Consider the following 19,228-nt stretch of genomic DNA (forward strand, 5'->3'; position numbering starts at 1 on the left):
ACAACTAGAGAAACCCACGTGCAGCAACAAAGACCCAACGCAGCCAAAAATAAATAAAATAAATAAACTTACCAAAAAAATGAAGTAATTAAAACAGAGAAGTAAATCACCCAAGGTCACACAAACAGTAAATGGAGGATTCTGATCCAGGTGACAGATGTAACTTTTAGGCTACACTATATCCTTTACTATCCCAGCAGAGAACCTCAGCTTTAAGGAGAGGAGACCAATATAGATACATATATAGATTCACAAATATTTACTTCTTTAACAGTTTGCACAGTTTGTATACCACATCATGGGAAAAAACACTCACCTAAGAATTAAGAGACCCCAAATTCAAGTTTCAGTGCTAAGTTAACTAACCAGCTGCGGGAACCCAGACAAATTATTCAAAACCCTCCCAGCCACATGTTCTTCCTCTGTAAAATGAGAGGTTTGGAAAGTCTAACCAGCTCTTGCTTCTCTTTTATGAGCCTTTGTTGCCTATATTAAAAGAATATAGCACAAATACAAGGCCTAGATAAGACAGTGATTACTGATGACAATGACAACATATCTGACTGGTTCCAACATCACTGTGCTAAAGAAATACTTTATTATAGATAAGAATGTTCTACCAAAACAGAAGTTTGATTTTTGTTGGAGTTACATGGCTTCTGTCAAATATAACTGGACCTAAGTCATTTTTATCCTAAAATCCTATGGTATAACACTGTAAATCAACTATACTGTAATTTAAAAAAACAGTCCTAGAGAGTTCCCTGGCAGTCCAGGGGTTAGGACTCAGCACTTTCATTGCCATGCCCCAGGTTCAATTCCCGGTCAGGGAACTAAGATCCCACAAGCTGCGCAGCACAGCCAAAAAACAGTCCAATGGTATTTCTGAATGCCAAGTGTAGTAACAGTACAGAGCAATGGTGATATTAGTTTCTTCTTCCCTAAGTATTCTTCCTAGGCTCTCCTTTTTACTCCTCTCTGCTTCTTGCTCACACTTAGAGAAATTCAAAACCTACCCTTTAGCCCCTCTGTAGTGGGTGGATTGCTGGCCCCAAAAAAGATATGTCCACATCGTACTCCCCAGAACCTGTGAATATTATCTTATTTGAAAAGATCTTTACAGAGGTTATCAAAGATCTTGAGATGAGAAGATCATCCTGAATTAGCTGAGTGAGCTCTAAATCCAAAGAGAAGTATCCTTATAAGATAGACACACAGAGAAGACACAAAGGTGATGGTGATGTGAAGATGTGAGTGATGTGGCCAGAAGCCAAGAAATGCAGCCACCAGAAGCTGGGAGAGGCAAAGAATTATTCTCCCCAAAGGCCCTCTGAGGGAATGCAGCCTGCTGACACCTTGAATTTGGACTTCTGGCCTCCAGAACAGAGGAGGAAAAAAAAAATCACTATTGTTTTAAGCCGCCCAGTTTATGGTAATCTATTGCAGCAGTCATAGGAAACTAATACACCCTCCAAACCGCATTTTTTTACCCCTTACTTCTGTAGCTAACTCACCAGCTTTCCTAAGCAAAAGAAATCCATAATTATCCTTCAAAAGCAGCCTAACCTCAACCCTCCCCATCCCCCACAAAAAAAGAGCAATAAAAGAAATTATAAAAAGCATACACAGACAATTCACGATAAGAACACAAAGGATTAATAAATAGCTTTTTTAAAAATATACCTTAGTAGTAGTCAAAGAAATACAGATTAAAACATAATGATATCCCAAAAAAGGAAAACAATGAGAATTAGTGAGGATGTGGAGAAAGTAGAGCCCTCGTGTGTTGACAGTCTGAATGTAAAATGGTGCAGTCACTGTGGAAAACCGTTTGGCAGTTCTTCAAAAGATTAAACACAGAGTTACCATATGACCCAACAATTCCACTCCTGGGTGTATACTCAAACAGGTGTTCCTACAGAACCTTGAACACAAATGCTCATAGCAGCACTATTCATAATAGCCAAAAAGTGGAAACAACCCAAATGTCCATCAAGTGAATGAATAAACATTCACACATACAATAATAACCATATAATGGAAGGAATGAGGTACTAATTTATGCTACAACATGGATAAACCTTGGAAACATTATGCTAAGTGAAAGAACCCAGTCACAAAAGGCCATATATTGTATGATTCCATTTATATTAAATATCCAGAATAGGCAAATTCAAAGAAACGGAGAGCAGATTAGAGGTTGCCGGGGGCTTGGGGGAGGGAGGAATAGGGAGTGACTGTTCAATGAGTACAGGTTTCCTTCTGGGGTGATGAACATGTTATATATACCATAATGGTGATGACTGCACAATATTGTGAAATGTACTAAATGCCACTGAACTATGTTAAATGGTTAAAATGGTAGATTTTGTTATGTGTAATCTACCAACCCCCCCCACAAAAAAAAAAATATATATATATATATACATAAATGATGGCAAGCTAGAAGTGAGCATAAATTGGTATAGCACTTCCAAGAAGAAATTCATCATTACACATGAAATGTGCTTAAAGGTTCATCTAATTTGACTTAATAACTGTCTTACTGTTATATATACTAAAGCAACAGACACTCACAGATTTGTATAAAGTATACACGTTGTAAAATTATTTATCATAAAAAAGTATAAACAAACCACCCAAGTGCCAAGTAATCATTAAAATTTTACAATTCACTCATACTTTGGAATCAAATAACAATTAAAATCATGTTTATGAAGAATACTTAATGGCATGAGAAAACTATTCAAGACATATTTAAAAACATGGGAAAATGATCAACATATAACAGTAAATTTAAAAAGCAGGATACAACATTTTCTTCTCTTATGATCTCAATTTTATAACTCTATATTAGTGGACATATATTGTTTTTCACTGCAAGTGTTTCTGAGGTATTTCCTGAGAATCAAAATATTCCTAAGAGATAAAGTTTCTGCAAATCAATGAGAAAAATATAAACAACACAACAGAAATATGAACAAAAGGACTGAACAGGTAATTCATTGAAGGAGTGAAACATGAAATACACAAGTGTACATGAAATATATGAAAAGATACTCAGCCGCACAAATAGTTAAATTTAGATTAAAACACACATTTTCTTCCCAGCAGATTGAAAACATTTTAGAAAAGCAGTTAATATTTCGTTGCAGATATAGAGAAAAAATTGGTAGAATCTTATTGTTGGTGAGAGGCTAACCTTTTGAAGAGGGCAATTAGGCAATATCTATTAAAACTTAAAATATACATTATTCCTTGGACTCACAGAGTCTAGTTTTATCAATTAATCCCATACAATGACTCCCACAAGTGTAAAAATACTTGTACAAGGGTATTTGATAAAATAAAAATTTGAATATATTCACCAGAAAGATCTTTGTACTGATGTGGGATATTTTTTAAGATGTTATTTATAAATATATAGAATGTTATAATTTGAAATAAATCCCCTTTTTACTTCAGCTTGTTTGAATGAGTTTCTATTACTTGTAATTAATTAACTCTTAACTAGGCACAATAAAATTTCAGGAGAATACTTGCTGATATTGAAAAATACTCATGACAGGACATTAAGTGAAAAAAAAATCAAAACATAAAATGTTTGCATTTTGCCTTATCACAGTATGTAAAAGTATACACACATACACCCACATATAGTAAAAACTGGAAAGAGTATTGGTGATGACTATACACATGTAAACATATGTAAAAATACATCAAGCTATATACTTAGGACTTGTGCTTAAGGCAGACTGCAATACGAACTTTTAAGAATTGGAAGGAACTACAAAAAGACATCAAAATGCTACAAGCTTAATTCTGAATAGTCACTCGTGAGTGACTTATTTCTGTACCTTTCTATAATTTCTAAGTTCCCTATAAGAAATGTACTTTATAATTTAAAGTTTTAGTTTTAGAGAGAGAAAATACCACTCCTTACATGGTTGACCTTCAAATATGTTTTTTCCAAACCTCAGAGTCTGTAACTTATGTATAGGCCAAAGGTGTTTTTGTACATATTAAATGAGCATTGAACTAATCAATGAATACATGAGAGACCATGTTTTTGTTCAGGGTCACAGCCAGAGCTAAGCCCTCTACAGCAAATTTTGCAAGACATAAACTACAAAGCTAGAGAACAGAATACTCTTTCCCTCTCCTGAACCCCAGCAACACCTCATTATCTGCTCCTCACTTAAGGAACTGATCCTCTTCCACAGCTATTGGTTTATGTATGCCTGACTTGTCAGAAGACTATGAGCTCCACAAGAACAGCAACTCTATCTCACACATGTATGCAAACAATTGTCCCATCACTAAGTTGGTCTTTCAATAACAGAAAGGTATATGGTAGAGGACTTTAGAGACAGGGAAAAAAGGTTCCTAATTCTTGCTATGGGAACTCAAGCACGTTATTTAAATTCCCTGCACTTTAGTTTCCTAATCCGTAAAGCGAGGATAATCTCATTTGGTACCTAGAATTGAAATGTATTCACTAAACAATAAATAGCTATTAATTTAGTTATCAGGGATTGAACAGTTTACTCTAGCCTCATTTCCTTGCCTGTGTTCCCCATTAACTACAGTGTACTTGTGAGTGGGATGGTCAGCAGAGGCTAGTACAAAAGTGGGTAGAACAAAGCTAACTGGTCCTTACGAAGACTGACTCAATGACCCTGGCCTTATTAAATTCATCACACTCATAACCAACTGAGCTAAGCAGCCAACAGAGCTAGACCAGGAGACCAACAATCCTCCACAAAACACTAAACATTCTTCTAGAAGATAAAACTACAGATGCTTAAATACCAACTTTCCACACAATAAAAGTGCAGTGGAAAGAATGTGTTTCACAGAGATGTGAGAAAATGGGGGTAAAAGAAGAATGCTAGCTTACTTACTTAGCAAAGAAAGGGATTAAATACCATTTGAACATACAGAACCTCAGAGCTAAGCAAAACTGGATGGATGTCAGTTTAGCAGGTGATACGTCTACGTATTCGTTTTATTTTTCCCAATAAGAGATTGTGATCCTAAGTCCATGGGACTGGTTAAATAAACTAAAACTAGAGTCATTTAAAAAAAAAAAAAAGGTTCATCTGAACTATTATAAAATTTAGCTTTATACATTAAAAATTACAAAATAATCACAGTGCAATACAAAATGCCTCTCACATCACCATCTTACCTCTAAATCTGACGTTGGCCCTCAGCTTTTTGAGTATGGGTAAACAATCATTGCTACTCTCCTCCTCTACAGACCCCACCTTCTTTATTACTCAGCACTTAGAAAAGTTGTGGAAGTCTGGCTTCTTTAAGTTCTAAAAAGTTAAGTACTATGCCTTATATCAGAAAAATATATATATATGATTACATACAATTCTTTGAAAATCTGAATAAGCAGCCTTTACCTTTTCATAATTAATACAAATCTTTATCAAATACCTACTATGTAAAGCATTTCTTCTAGCAAAGCTCAGAAATTTGTCTACCTGACTCTGGGACAAGAGAAGTTATAACATAGTTCTGTAATTTTTTAATTTGTATAATGACCTACGGTTTTTATAATCAGGAAAAAAAATTTTAATGTAATGGTCATTGTCAAATAAAGACTCCAGGGAAGGGACTTCCCTAGTGGTCCAGTGGTTAAGAATCCATCTTGCAATGCAGGGGACGTCTGTTTGATCCCTGGTCAGGGAACTAAGATCCCACATGCCATGGGGCAACTAAGCCCATGCTCCACAACTAATGAGCTCGCACACCACAACTAATGAACCTGTGTGCCACAACTAGAGAGAAGCCCACACACTGCAACAAAGGGCCCACGCGCTGCAACAAAAGATCCCGCGTGCCACAACTAAGACCTGATGCAGCCAAAAACTAAATAAATAAAACTTTTTTAAATTAAAAAAAAAAAGACTATGGGGAAAACTAGAAAAGAGACATTTAACTTACTCAAAATAAAACCTCTGGTTTTCTTCAACAATATAACAATAATTAATACCTATCTTCATGACATTGTTAGAAAGCCATTATTCTAAAACTACAAAAATAAAGAAAAAAAGGACACCAGAGATGACACAACTGAGAAAGGAACCAATTCTTTTGACATTCCTGGAGAGTAATTCTAATGTATTACTGCTTTTAATGAATGTAATTTGTTATAAATTGGGTTTATCCACTTATAAATCATAGCTTATGATTATTATTTCTAAATCATTTCCTTCTCTGTCTTCCTGACTTTAAAAATCCTGAAAGTTTCTTTACAATAGCCAGGTCATGGAAGCAACCTAAATGCCCATTGACAGACGAATGGATAAAGAAGATGTAGTATGTATATGCAATGGAATATTACTCAGCCATAAAAAGGAACGAAATTGGGTCACTTGTAGAGACGTGGATGGATCTAGAGACTGTCATACAGAGTGAAGTAAGTCAGAAAGAGAAAAACAAATATCGTATATTAATGCATATATGTGGAACCTAGAAAAATGGTACAGATGAACCGGTTTGCAGGGTAGAAATAGAGACACAGATGTAGAGAACAAACGTATGGACACCAAGGGAAGAAAGTGGCAGGGGAGGTGGTGGTGGTGGGATGGATTGGGAGATTGGGATTGACATGTATACACTAATATGTATAAAATAGATAAGTAATAAGAACCTGCTGTATAAAAAAATAAATTAAATAAAATACAAAAAATCCTGAAAGTTTCTTAGTTGCTTCTCATTACCTTTCATTATAAAGAATATGGTAAATCAGAAGTCATAGCCAGCACCCAACAATAACCACAAAAAGATGCAACCTGCAGGTTACACTGAGGGATTTCTGAGGTTAGTAGGTGCAAACCTCTTTTTTTTCTTTTCAAAGAAAACAGACCTCAGACAAACAGCATAAAACATCCTGAAACAGCCACACAAAAAACAGAACTTCTTAGAAACAAAGCCCCAGTAACTATTTGGTCTAAGAAAAACATTTCCAGAACTGATAAGAATGGGGAGACAGGAAAATATATATATAAAAAATAACAACCAGCCTTAACTACAATTCAAAAAACGAGTGACCTGACTCCTCCCCTGACAGAGTTCCTCTACTGCATTGTGGGTTGGGGACTGATCAAAGAGGCCAGGCCACAGCTCTGCCACTCAATGATTAAGCCATTGCTTCAATATACCCAAATCTATCATTTTAAAAGAATAATCTCGGGAATTCCCTGGCAGTCCAGTGGTTAGGACTCTGGGCTTTCATTGTCGAGGGCTCAGGTTCAATCCCTGGTCAGGGAACTAAGATCCCAAAAGCCATATGACGCAGCCAAAAAAAAAAAAAAAGAATAATCTCATCACTGGTGAGACAGCAGACAGAAGACCTGGATTCTAACAGTTCTTTCTAACTTTCTGGGTAACAGTGGACAAAAAATTATATTTTCAAATGGGACTGAAAATATTAAAAACTGTTTTAAAACTATTACATCTTATTTTTTTTTTAATTTTATTTATTTATTTATTTAATTTTGGCTGTGTTGGGTCTTCGCTTCTGTGTGTGGGCTTTCTCTAGTTGTGGCGAGCAGGGGCCAGTCTTCATCGCGGTGCACGGACCTCTCACTGTCGCGGCCTCTCTTGTTGCGGAGCACAAGCTCCAGACGCGCAGGCTCAATAGTTGTGGCTCAAGGGCTTAGTTGCTCCGCGGCATGTGGGATCTTCCCAGACCAGGGCTTGAACCCGTGTCTGCTGCACTGGCAGGCAGATTCTCAACCACTGCGCCACCAGGGAAGCCCAAAAACTATTAAATCATTTACAAATATTAATCATTACCATCTGACAAAAGTGGTGGCTGGACTATCTCAGACCTAGCTCTGACAGTTTTTGATTCTGTGACCAATATAAATAAACGCACACTTATATTATGTTTTGCCACCTAGAAGTAGTTTAGAAAACAAGAAATCCCACACTCACAGACAGATGAAGCTTAATAAGAGGAACCTCCACACATCTTCTCCCTGCTCACAGCCTCTCAGCACTCCATGAAAACATTTTAGACTAACGCAGCTAGTTCAGCCCATTCAGTAGACCACAGATGGCCTAGCAAAATTTTGACCTGAATTGCCCATCACACTAATGAACAAAAGAAACAAACAAGAATTACTAACCTGGTTCTCTTTAACAAGAAACTATGATAGATCCCGTGGATGACCATCAAGCAAATATCCTAAGTATAACATTTGAGAAACTTGATGGTCTAAACCATAGCTGTTCCCATCTAACTTCCTGGAGCCATACCCGACCCCTTGGAAGCACACTTGGAAGAAAACAGCTTGAAAGCTAGCACATGCCCTCGTTTTCCACCACGACAGGACTCTGACACTCACAAACCCAGTCCAGGGTTCTGTATACTCTAAACTAAAATCAGTCATTACAAAACATCTGGAACATAGACATTTGACCAGTAACTGCCTCACCTAATAACTTTTGAGAACTAAACCTAAAAATCTGGCAACGATAGTCTCTGTGTAATCACTGAATTCCATAAGAAGTCACCAGCTTCTAAAGGGCAAGGCTTTCTCTCTTTTACTAGGTCCTATGCCGTATCAGCAGTAACCTAAAACATATCAACATAGGTTCCCTCATGTGTACCTAGGTTCCTAAGAGACCTCTAAGACCACCTGACAGTAATTCAAATCCAGAATTTGGCAACAGGAATTGAGATGCCAACAGGAATTGAGAAGCCAAGCCAAGTACAAGTACACCTTCCACCAGAGTTAGCAAAAAACAACAAGCTTATAAAAGGATATAGGACTGGAAATGGGTATTGCCGAAGGAGGCCCTAGGCAAAGAAAACTATTTATAATCTAGTACAGAAGGAAGGAAGGGCGGAACAGAGTCTAAGAATTTGGTTTAAGCATGAAACACTGTGACTCGGGATTTCCTCATAAGAAGAGAGGAGCAGAGCCCCATTGTTATTAAAGTAAAATCCACTTACCTTCAATGTGATCCTCCCTACCTGAGAGAGTGTGAAGTAGGGTGCTCTTATGTTAAAAAATAGCCTCTCCAACTAAATTTAGCATATAGTTTTAAATCACCTTGGGGCTGCTCTGCAATTGTTTTCTGTGTGCTAGTAGTGTCTCCTCTTGACTTCTTATTTGCTCTACCTTATAAAAGGAAACACATGACCTAACTTAGGAAATCTCCCCCTTCTACCCTGAACTCTGGAAGTATCCACAGATGCCTGAGGTAAGCTACCAGGATTTGAGTTTTGCTTCAGCTAGGAGTCTGAGCTTCAGAGCAGGGATGCCTTTATAAAATGATCATGAGAGAATCTGTGCTGAATTGACCAGACTGGTAGAGGAAAATAAAAATTAAGGTTATTTCAAATTGACTCCCTGTTTGAAACTGGCTCATCAAACTTTTTATACCCATTTCATCTCTGAGAAGAGATAACTTTTTTTTTCTTTTAAATAAGATATCCTTCTTAGTCACCAAGAATATGCAAATCAAAATCACACTGAGATACCCACTTTACACCCACTAGGATGCCCATGATCAAAAAGATAATAAGTGTTGGTGAGGATATAGAGTGTGGAACCCTCAAACACTGCTAGTGGAAATGTAAACCAGTGCAGCTGTTTTGGAAAAGAGTCTGCAATTTCTCAAAAGGTTAAACATACAATTGCCACATGACTCAGCTATTCCACTCCTAGGTATATACCTAAGAGATATGAAAACATATGTCCACACAAAAATATGTACACAAATGTTTACAGTAGCATTATTTATAATAACCAAAAAGTATATAAATAACCCAATGTCCATCAACTTACGATAAGTAAAATGTGGTATATTTATACCATATCATTCAGCCATAAAAAGAAATGATATACTGATACATGCTACAACATAGATGAACCTTGAAAACATGCTAGGTGAAAGAAGCCAATCACAAAAGACCATATATTGTGATTCCATTTATATGTAATGTCCAGAATAGACAAATCCATAAAGATCAAAGGTAGATTAGTGGTTCCCAATCAACCTACTGCCCTCAAACTCTCTTCTTTCTCCAACTCATCAGCACCTGTTTTTACGAAATTATAAGTACAATAACAAAAATAACTTTCATTTTAATAAAAGGTCTAGAAGGATCTATATTAAAATGTTAACTACTATGAAGAGATTAAGTTTTTCTTATTATCATGGATGTGAAGAATAATGATGTGAACTAGTACTGATTTGGTGATAAGAAAATAAAAGTTTTTTCACCCAAGGAGGAAAAAAAAAAGTAGATTAGTGGTGGCTTAAAGTTGGGATGTTAGGGAGTTGGAAGGATATGGGAAGTAACTGCTAAACGGTATAGGTTTTGGGGGGAGAGTGATGAAAATATTCTAAAATTGACTTTAGTCATGATTTCGCAACTCTGTGAATATACTAAAAAACACTGAATTGTGTACTTTAAATAGAATTAAATCTCAATAAAGATTTTTTATATATTAGAGAGAGAAAGATAAGACACATATATAAGTGATAAAGCAACTGGAGCAAAATGTTAACAGTGAATCTGGAAAAAGGATGTACTGAAGTTCTTTGTACCATTCATGTCAATGTTTGGTGTGAAATTACATTAAAAGAAAAAGCTAGGCTTCCCTGGTGGCGCAGTGGTTGGGAATCCGCCTGTCAACGCAGGGGACACAGGTTCGAACCCTGGTCTGGGAAGATCCCACATGCCACGGAGCAAATAGGCCCGTGAGCCACAACTACTGAGCCAGTGCGCCACAACTACTGAAGCCCATGCACCTAGAGCCCGTGCTCCTCAACAAGAGAAGCCACCACAATGAGAAGCCCGCGCACCGCAACGAAGAGTAACCCCCACTCACTGCAACAAGAGAAGAGCCTGCGTGCAGCAACAAAGACCCAAAGCAGCCAAAAATAAATAAAACTATTTTTAAAAAATATATTAAAAAAGAAAAAGCTAAAAAAAATTAAGATCTCGGGCTTCCCTGGTGCCGCAGTGGTTGAGAGTCCACCTGCCGATGCAGGGGACATGGGTTCGTGCCCCGGTCCGGGAAGATCCCAAATGGCGTGGAGCAGCTGGGCCCATGAGCCATGGCCACTGAGCCTGCACGTCCGGAGTCTGTGCTCCGCAACAGGAGAGGCCCCAACAGTGAGAGGACCGCATACCGCAAAAAAAAAAAAAATTAAGATCTCTCTCTTGATAATCATGCACAGTATTCTTGCTTAACATGAAACGGAAACCTGCACTAGACAAAACTGCCATGTCTGCTCCCACCCCTGCCAGACAAGTATTTTACTTGTCTCCCCCACACTCATCAAACTACTGCAAAGCATGCAAAGCAGCACTCCAGTAGCAGAAAAGAAGGATAAAACGTGGCAAGGGAGACAAATATTCTCCAACTTTCTCAGAGCCTCAGTTTCCTCATCTGTAAAGTCAGAAGGTTATATAGTCTCTAAGAGAGCTTCCATGTTTGACATTCCATGATTCTGTTGTTCTAATTTCATTGCCCAATATAGTTAAGGAGAAGTATGATCTGACCAGTCCTCTGGCTTTCCTGGACAGGGAGCATTTTTTCTCTCTTCTAATGGTGACATTAAGAGATGATTTCAGGGTATGTCAATGTTCTAAGCAGGTTCATACAGGACACTGGCCAGTTTCCCAACTATCTACATTCCTAAGCCCTCTCTTCAATTCTTGGTAAGACCCACCACTCAGAGCCTGGGAAACTGCAGTAGTGGATGCATAAACCTAGGATACTTATATCTCAATGCTGGGTGCAGGTCAGTGCAGAGGAACGTAAAGATTCCATAGTAAGAAATAGGTTACTAGCATTCTGGAAACTTAACTCTCAGGCAGAGATAGGGAACGTAAACTCAGGAGTCCCATGTCATGGTAAACCTTCTCCTGCAGTTACCTGGTGGTGACCATAAGAAGAAAAATGGAAAATGAAGATGCCCAAAACACCCATCCATCAAAGAGGCAGAAAAAGGGACTGGACTCTACTACCATCTGCCCCACTTAGAATGGGCCAACAATAATGAAAAAACAAAATCAAAAATGTTTCTTCCAGATTTGCTTATCTCCTTGACAAACTCACAAAGCTAACAAGCAGATACCATTTCTTAAAGTTGGCTAGACTTCTGCTTCACCAATAGATTACCTTTCTCTCCTTCAACCCAAAGTACTCCCTCAACTAACCAGAAGAGAAAACAAAATTAATTTTCATATCTTCCTCTGTTCCTTGCACAACAAATAACTACATGACTTGCCTAAATGCTTAAGTCTAGAGGAAAGGGGAGAGGTGACATGGAGAGACTCCTATAAATTCAATGATCAGAGTCTATATTCAACACAGCAAGCTCTATGTTTATTGCTGCAAACAGAAAAAAATGAATCTTAAACTTTCTCCATAAAGCCAGAAGGAACACTGAGCATCTCTGATCTGCTTGTTCTGGATTCACTCCTAGAGTATAGAAGCTATCTGATGTATATAACTTAATTTGCTTGGAGAGAACATAGACTCCTTGGTACCTCCCTAGAGAACCTGGGTGCAATTCACAATTTCCTGTAGTTTCATTTACTATGACATCATCAGTTTAGGAGCTATAAGGCAGAGAGAAAATGCACCCTGGAGAGTCTCAAGACTGACCCGCAAAGAGCTATTTGTATTCTGTTTTGTTTTCCTCAAAGATTCCCTCTGGGTAGTCCAGATTCCCCTATCAACCCACCAGAAATGAAATGAAGGAAAAGAAGAAATCCTTTGATCAGTGCTTATTCTAACAAAGGCCACCTATTGAATAAATAGTCTTGGCATTCCACTACTGCAACCACACTTAAAAAGATAGAAAAATACCCTTCCTTACACATTTTATACAGCTCATCCCCCCCCTTCTTTATTCTCTCAATAAGCTTTCACAGGTATACAATCTGAGCTTGCTGAAAAGCCACATAATTAACAGATATTCACTAAAAGAGAATTAACCTTTTGAGAATCTACTTGATGAGACACTTTTTATTTACATTCTCTTTTTCATAGATGAGGATCCCAGCAGAGTTATCTAACTTGGCCCCCAGTCACAGAATTAGTCAACAGCAGAGCAAGAATGTTTAACCCCAAAACCCATGCTCTCACTGACAAATCACTTCCCAGCTCCACTCCTAAGCTTTATCATTTGCAAAACATTCTCTTTATTTTTGAAAATCGAATGTCTATAAAATTTAATAGACACTTAAAAGCACAACATAAAAATCACACTGGTTTATTCCACCAGTTTATAAAGTTTCTTTTACTGGGGAGAACTGTGTCATTTTTAGTCTTTCTCAACATGTTAGTGTTTTCTAAAGACCCAGCCAAGCAATGAGATGCAGTTTAGTGTCACGAGAGGAGCACTGGATCAAAGTCAAGTAATTAACTAGCAGGACATAGGCCCTACTGTCCTTCCTGGGCCTCATTTTCCTCTCTGAGGTCCCTTCTAGTTCCAGTACCATGAACTGAATTCCAACAACTATTGACACATCGCAAAGTCACAAATTTAACAAATAGGAAACACAGATGAAAAATTAACATCAGTATTATAAAATTTGAAGACCTGAAAAAGTGAAAAACTACTCCAACAAGAGGCCTAGTATTAACTGTATTACTGATTCATGATTTTTTCTCCACCTGTTCTGCTATTGATTTGAGGAAATAGTGTATTTGCTCTGACCTTGCTAAAGGTCATCAATTTATCACTTTTTTAGAAGTCCATTTTGACAAATAGGACAATCTAAAAGAAATGGATAAATTTCTAGAAACGTACAACCTACCAGACGGAATCATGAGAAAATAGAAAATCTGAGCAAACCAATAATAAGTAAGGAAATTGAATCAGTAATCAAAAACCTCCCAACAAAGAAAAACCAAGGACCAGATGGTATCCCTAGTGAATTCTACCAAACATTTAAAGAAGAATTAACATCAATCTTTGTCAAACTCTTCCAAAAAACTGAAGAGGTCAGAACACTTCCAAACTCATTTTACGAGGCCACTCTGATACCAAAGCCAGGTAAGGACACTACAAGGAAAAAAAACTATAGGCCAGTATCCCTGATGAATATAGGTGTAAAAATTCTCAGTAAAATATTAACAAACCAAATTCGATAACACATTAAAAGGATCATACACCATGACCAAGTAGGATTTATCCCTGGGATTTAAGAAAGGTTCAACATATGCAAATCAATAAATGTGATACAACACACTTAAAAAAAAAAAGTCCATTTCGAAGTATGCACCTTTTTTTTTTTTTTTCATAAGAAACACTGAAATTTTTCTGATGGGGGGAAAAAAAACCACACAAAACCTGTCCTGTCACCTCCGAAGCAAAGTAAAATTAGTCAACAGGATAATCACCTTCAGGAGAGAAACTTTACAGTAAACACATCATGACACAACAGTAGAAAGGAGTATCTCTCATCAAATCAGGATGACACAACAAACCGCCACCCACATGAAACGTGCAAACTGGACACTCCAGACAAAAACTTTTCCAAACCTTGAGATTCAAAGGCTCCAATGACGGTGCAGTGGAGTTCGCGGGGATTTTACAACTCTGACACCGGTGCAGTGGAATTCATGGGATTTTACAATTCTGACACTCTTGGGCAATTAGTGCCAAATCTGATCTGGGCCCTATCTTCACTTCTCCACCACTTCCCTTTGAAAGATGACTTGAGAAGCATCACTACGCAACCCAGGCTCTCCAACTAGGCTGCTGCCCTTTTATTCAGAAATGACGCTGGCCTCATAAAGGACATAAATTATTTTCAATAAAATATGGCACGGCCCCGGAGTACAAGCCCTTTCTAGATGTAAGGGAGTTCTCACCCTCCTTGGTGTGGCCCAAGTTCACTTTATTACTTCACGTCCCATCAACCCAGGGGGCCCAGCCCAGCGCTGGGTTAGAACGGTTTTGAGGAACTGCAATCACAGGCTTCTTGGGAAGAGGCCAGATAAACTCACCAAGTTTTTGGTTTTTTGTTTTTTTTTTAAAGTCTGGGTGGAACTTACTTTCACCAGGACGTGGGATATCTTCTTCCCTCCCTAATGGGTGTTCGAGGACAAGCTTCCCTTTATTTTATACTAAGTCACTCAACCTTCACCAGACTGTGAAGACAACCCTTCTCTCCTCATCCGGGAGGACCTGGCCACAGCTCAGCGGGGAGCAGGGGCCGTTCGGAACCCTCAAGGCTCAGAGCCCCTCGCCCGTTTCCCCTCCTCCAGAGTGACGCCCCCTACCCCGCGCCCGCCCTGGGTCCTTCCGACCGACCCTCGCCCTGCTCCCGGGACAAAGCGGAGGTGGGGTGGTTTCCTCAGGGGTCCCCGGCGGCCGCGGGGAAGAAGCCCCGGGCTCAGCAAGCACTCACCCGACAGCTCGTCCGGCTCCAGCCCGGTCTCAGTGTCCAGCCCGCAGATGACAAAGTAGTCGGCGAAGCGACTGGGCGCCGAGCCCCCTCCACCGCCGCCGCCGCCGCTCATGGCGCCGGGGCCGAGCCGGGCCGGGCCGTGCGGAGCGCGGAGCCCCCGCACCGGGCGCCCGCCCGCCCTCAGGCCGCCCCTCCCGCCGGCGCCGACGCTACCGCGGCTCCGGCCGCCGCCCCCGGCCTTGGCCCGGTCCCCGCGGCCGCCGCGGCTGCCGTGACGGGGCAGGGGGGCACCGGGCCGCCCCGCGCCGCATCCTGGACGCCTTCCCCTCCGCGCCGCCGCCGCCGCCGCCGCCAGACGAGAGCGCCGCGGACGGAGCTAGCCTGGAAAAGGGCGTAAAGCGCTGAGGAGAACCCCCACCGCGGCCCCCTCCCGCCGCGCCTGCGCAGGCGCCTTCGGGGAGGGGGCGGGCGCCTCGCGGAAAAGATGACGTGATGCTCTTCGGGCAGGCTGGCCGCAGCTTCCCAGGCAGTCTCCGCAGCGCGGCGGGCAACTACTGGGCCGCCCGCAACCTCCACCCCCTCGGGGCTGCGACTCCTTTAGGGAAGGCAGAGGAGGTGCGGGATGGATGGACGCATCCCGCAGAGCCGGGACCCTGGCCCACGCTCCGCCTCCCACTGGAGGTCCGGCGATCTCCTGTTTAGACCGGCCCTGTCACAGCAATAGGGTCGCAGGATTGAGCTCGGAAGCTCACCTCATCCTAACTGCAGGAAGCCCACCAGCCTAGATCCCAGATAGCGCCTTCTCCCTGACCCCGCCCCCTAACGTCCACGCCCAGCCCTTTCCCGAGTAGAGCTGAGGATTCCCCCTCTTTTGCCCGAGGTGGATCTGCCCGCCCTATATTTACCCTTGGCTTACAAATGGGGAAACTAAGGCTCAGAAAGAAGCAAGGGCTTTCCCCAAGGTTACATAGAGTCTAAGAGACAAAGCCTGGACCAGAATCTTGGGCTCGTGCTTAGTCCCCGCTCCCTCCCCCCCAGTCCAGCCAGGCCTTTTCCCATGCACCAGGCTGTCCCTTTTTCTCTCCTAGAGTCTCCAGAGACCCATGCCACTTGGGAGCTCCCCTTCTGCTTCTGAGAATTCTCAGTTCCATCCTTGAGTCGGTCCTCCTGAGAGAAGTGGGGGATGAGGAGGAGAAAAACTTGCCTCCTGTTACTTGTGTTGGGACCCCGCGATTTGGTTTCCTACAGAAGCTAAGCAGGAAACTGGAGATCAGAAAACAAGAAGGTAATATGTAGAGTGGTTACTAAAATGGGCTCTAGAAACAATGCTTAGATTTGAATCTGGACTTTATCATTTACTGTGTGACCTTGGGCAATCTCCAGGAGCCAGCAGTCATGTTTTCTGTGAAGATTACATGAGATAAATACGCATACAGGTTAAGTAGTCAGAATAGTGCCTGGAAGTAAAAGGCACTCAATAAATATTAGAGATTATATTATTATTCCAGCAAGAGGTGTGCCTAGGGTTTGCTCTAGCAGGCTGCTGCTAAAGGCCCTAGAAGGCAGCTGGCTTCCCCAAGGGCTGACCCTGGGCTATCTCCTGCGTTTTCTCCTGGGTACCTCTCTTAAGTATTGGTTGGGGGGGAGGTGGCTTGGAGGTCACAGCCAATGTCACTTGGAACCATAGTACCTGCTCCTCTTTGTATGTAACCTGCCTGAACTAGTAAGAGAAAAGTGTAGAAAAGGTAGCTTCACAAAGTGCATTTAGGGTGATGCGTCACCCTATCTTGCATGCTGGGGTTGCAGAGACAGTAGAGGAGGTTTAGAGAGCTAAATGGTTACAAGGCACAGAAGAGGGGCATCTTTCCAGGTTGGGGGATGGTCAGGGAAAGCTTCCAGAAGGAGATATAATCTGACCTGAGTTCCAAAGGATCAAAAAGAATTTCTCAAGTAAAAGGGGGAGGAAAGGATGTTTCAGGCAGCGTGTGCAACAACAGGGAGTGACAGATTAAAATGGTTACATACAGGCAACAACAAGTAATTCATTTCTCTGGGAGACAGAGAATTAAAAGGAGATAAAACCAGGGAGAGAGGAGGGGGACAGAGCAGGAAAGGCTTCCAATGCCAGGCTAAAGAATTTACCCTGTAAATTTACCCTGTGTTAGAGGAATGGTAAACTGCAGGAATTAAAGCTGAGGAGGGACTTCCCTGGTGACACAGTGGTTAAGAATCCGCCTGCCAATGCAGGCTACACGGGTTCAAGCCCTGGTCCAGGAAAATCCGAAATGCTGTGGAGCAACTAAGCCCGCGTGCCACAACTACTGAAGCCTGTGCAAGGCACTGCAATGAGAAGCCCACACACCGCAAAGAAGAGTAGCCCCTGCACTCTGCAACTAGAGAAAGCCCACGCACAACAATGAAGACCCAACACAGCCAAGAATTTAAAAATAAATAAATTTTTTTAAAAAATAGAGACTTAATTTTTTAAAAAATAAACAAAATAAAGCTGAGGAGTGACAAGATCTGACTCACATCTTAGAATGATCACTCTGGGAGTCATGTGGAAGAAGAGGCTTCAAAAAGTCTTAATTATCCTCAGTTTGAAGCCGAGAAACTTTTTATCCAATGTGTCCAGGGTGATCAGGTGCTAGGAGACCTCTCACACTAACTCAACTCATAAAACAAGTTAGAAACGAAAGACTGTATTAATTTGCCCTGGGAAATGTAACTGCTCAGAGACCCAGAATACTCAACTGTAAAGTGATCTCCTTCCCAGTAGGAAATATGTTTGGCAGAGTGATTGCTTCTGCCAGAGTCAGAGAAAAAAAAAAGAGCTGAATGCTTTTAAGTTTCAGTTTAAATCCTCACTCCCACTCCTACTAGCTGTATGAGCTGAGGCACATCAGTTAACTTCTCTGGAATGAGAATAATCAACCTTTCCCCCCACAAGATTGCTTTTAAGATTCATAAATTAATTTTTTTAATGAATGAAGAAAGGAATTTTAAATATCTGGAACATAATATACTCTTAATAAGCGGCAACCTGGGGCACCCACTTCAGAATGAAGGATCTGAGAGAGAGCAAGTCGACATCTGAGGGAAGATAAATCCAGGAAAGGGCATGAGGCAAAAGTGTGCCTGGAGTGGTCAAGGAGCAATAAGAAGGTTAGGATGGCTGGGAAGTGTTGGGGGTGGGAGGAGTGGGAGAAGATGGTAGGTGTGATGATGTTGGCTTGTAGTTCACCAAATAATCATGTTTCCCCTTCCACAGTGTGTGGAGTTGTCCCTAGGAAGCAGCTGCCTGGTCAGGGACAACGTTTCCCACCCCACTTGCATTCACATGTTGGTCATGTGACTGGTTCTCACCAATAGAATATGTGAAGGACTTTATGTGTGTCATTGCTAGATTAGTGTATTTAAGAAGCAAATGAGGGGGGACTTCCTGGTGGCTCAGTGGACTTCCGTGCTCCCAATGCAGGGGGCCAGGTTTGATTCCTGGTCAGGGAACTAGATCCCACGTGCATGCTGCAACTAAAAGTTCACATGCCACAACTAAGGAGGCTGCGAGCTGCAACTAAGGAGTCTGCCGGCCGCAACTAAGACCCAGCAAAACCAAATAAATGATTAAAAAAAAAGAAGAAGCAAGTGAAGGGACTTCCCTGGTGGTCCAGTGCTTAAGAATCCACCTTCCAATGCAGGGGACGTGGGTTCGATCCCTGGTCAGGGAACTAAGATCCCACATGCTGCAGGGCAACTAAGCCCACACACTGCAACTACTGAGCCTGTGCTCTGGAGCCCACGAGCTCTGCAGCCAGC

General features: G+C 41.1%; 1 protein-coding gene across 3 annotated transcripts in view; it reads right to left on the bottom strand.

The window, feature by feature from the left end:
* DENND5A (DENN domain containing 5A) overlaps window positions 1-15,724 on the bottom strand; it is a 108,289-nt gene extending 92,565 nt beyond the window's left edge. For all 3 annotated transcript variants that reach the window (XM_082845234.1, XM_082845232.1, XM_082845233.1), the window contains exon 1: window positions 15,413-15,724. In XM_082845234.1, coding sequence (XP_082701360.1) covers window positions 15,413-15,524 — 112 coding nt within the window. In that variant the 5' untranslated portion in view covers window positions 15,525-15,724. The remainder of the gene's footprint in view (window positions 1-15,412) is intronic.
* Between the last annotated feature and the right edge of the window lie 3,504 nt (window positions 15,725-19,228).

Source organism: Leucopleurus acutus, assembly GCF_964270905.1.
Source record: "Leucopleurus acutus genome assembly, chromosome: 8".
In the NCBI taxonomy this organism is placed as follows: domain Eukaryota; kingdom Metazoa; phylum Chordata; class Mammalia; order Artiodactyla; family Delphinidae; genus Leucopleurus; species Leucopleurus acutus.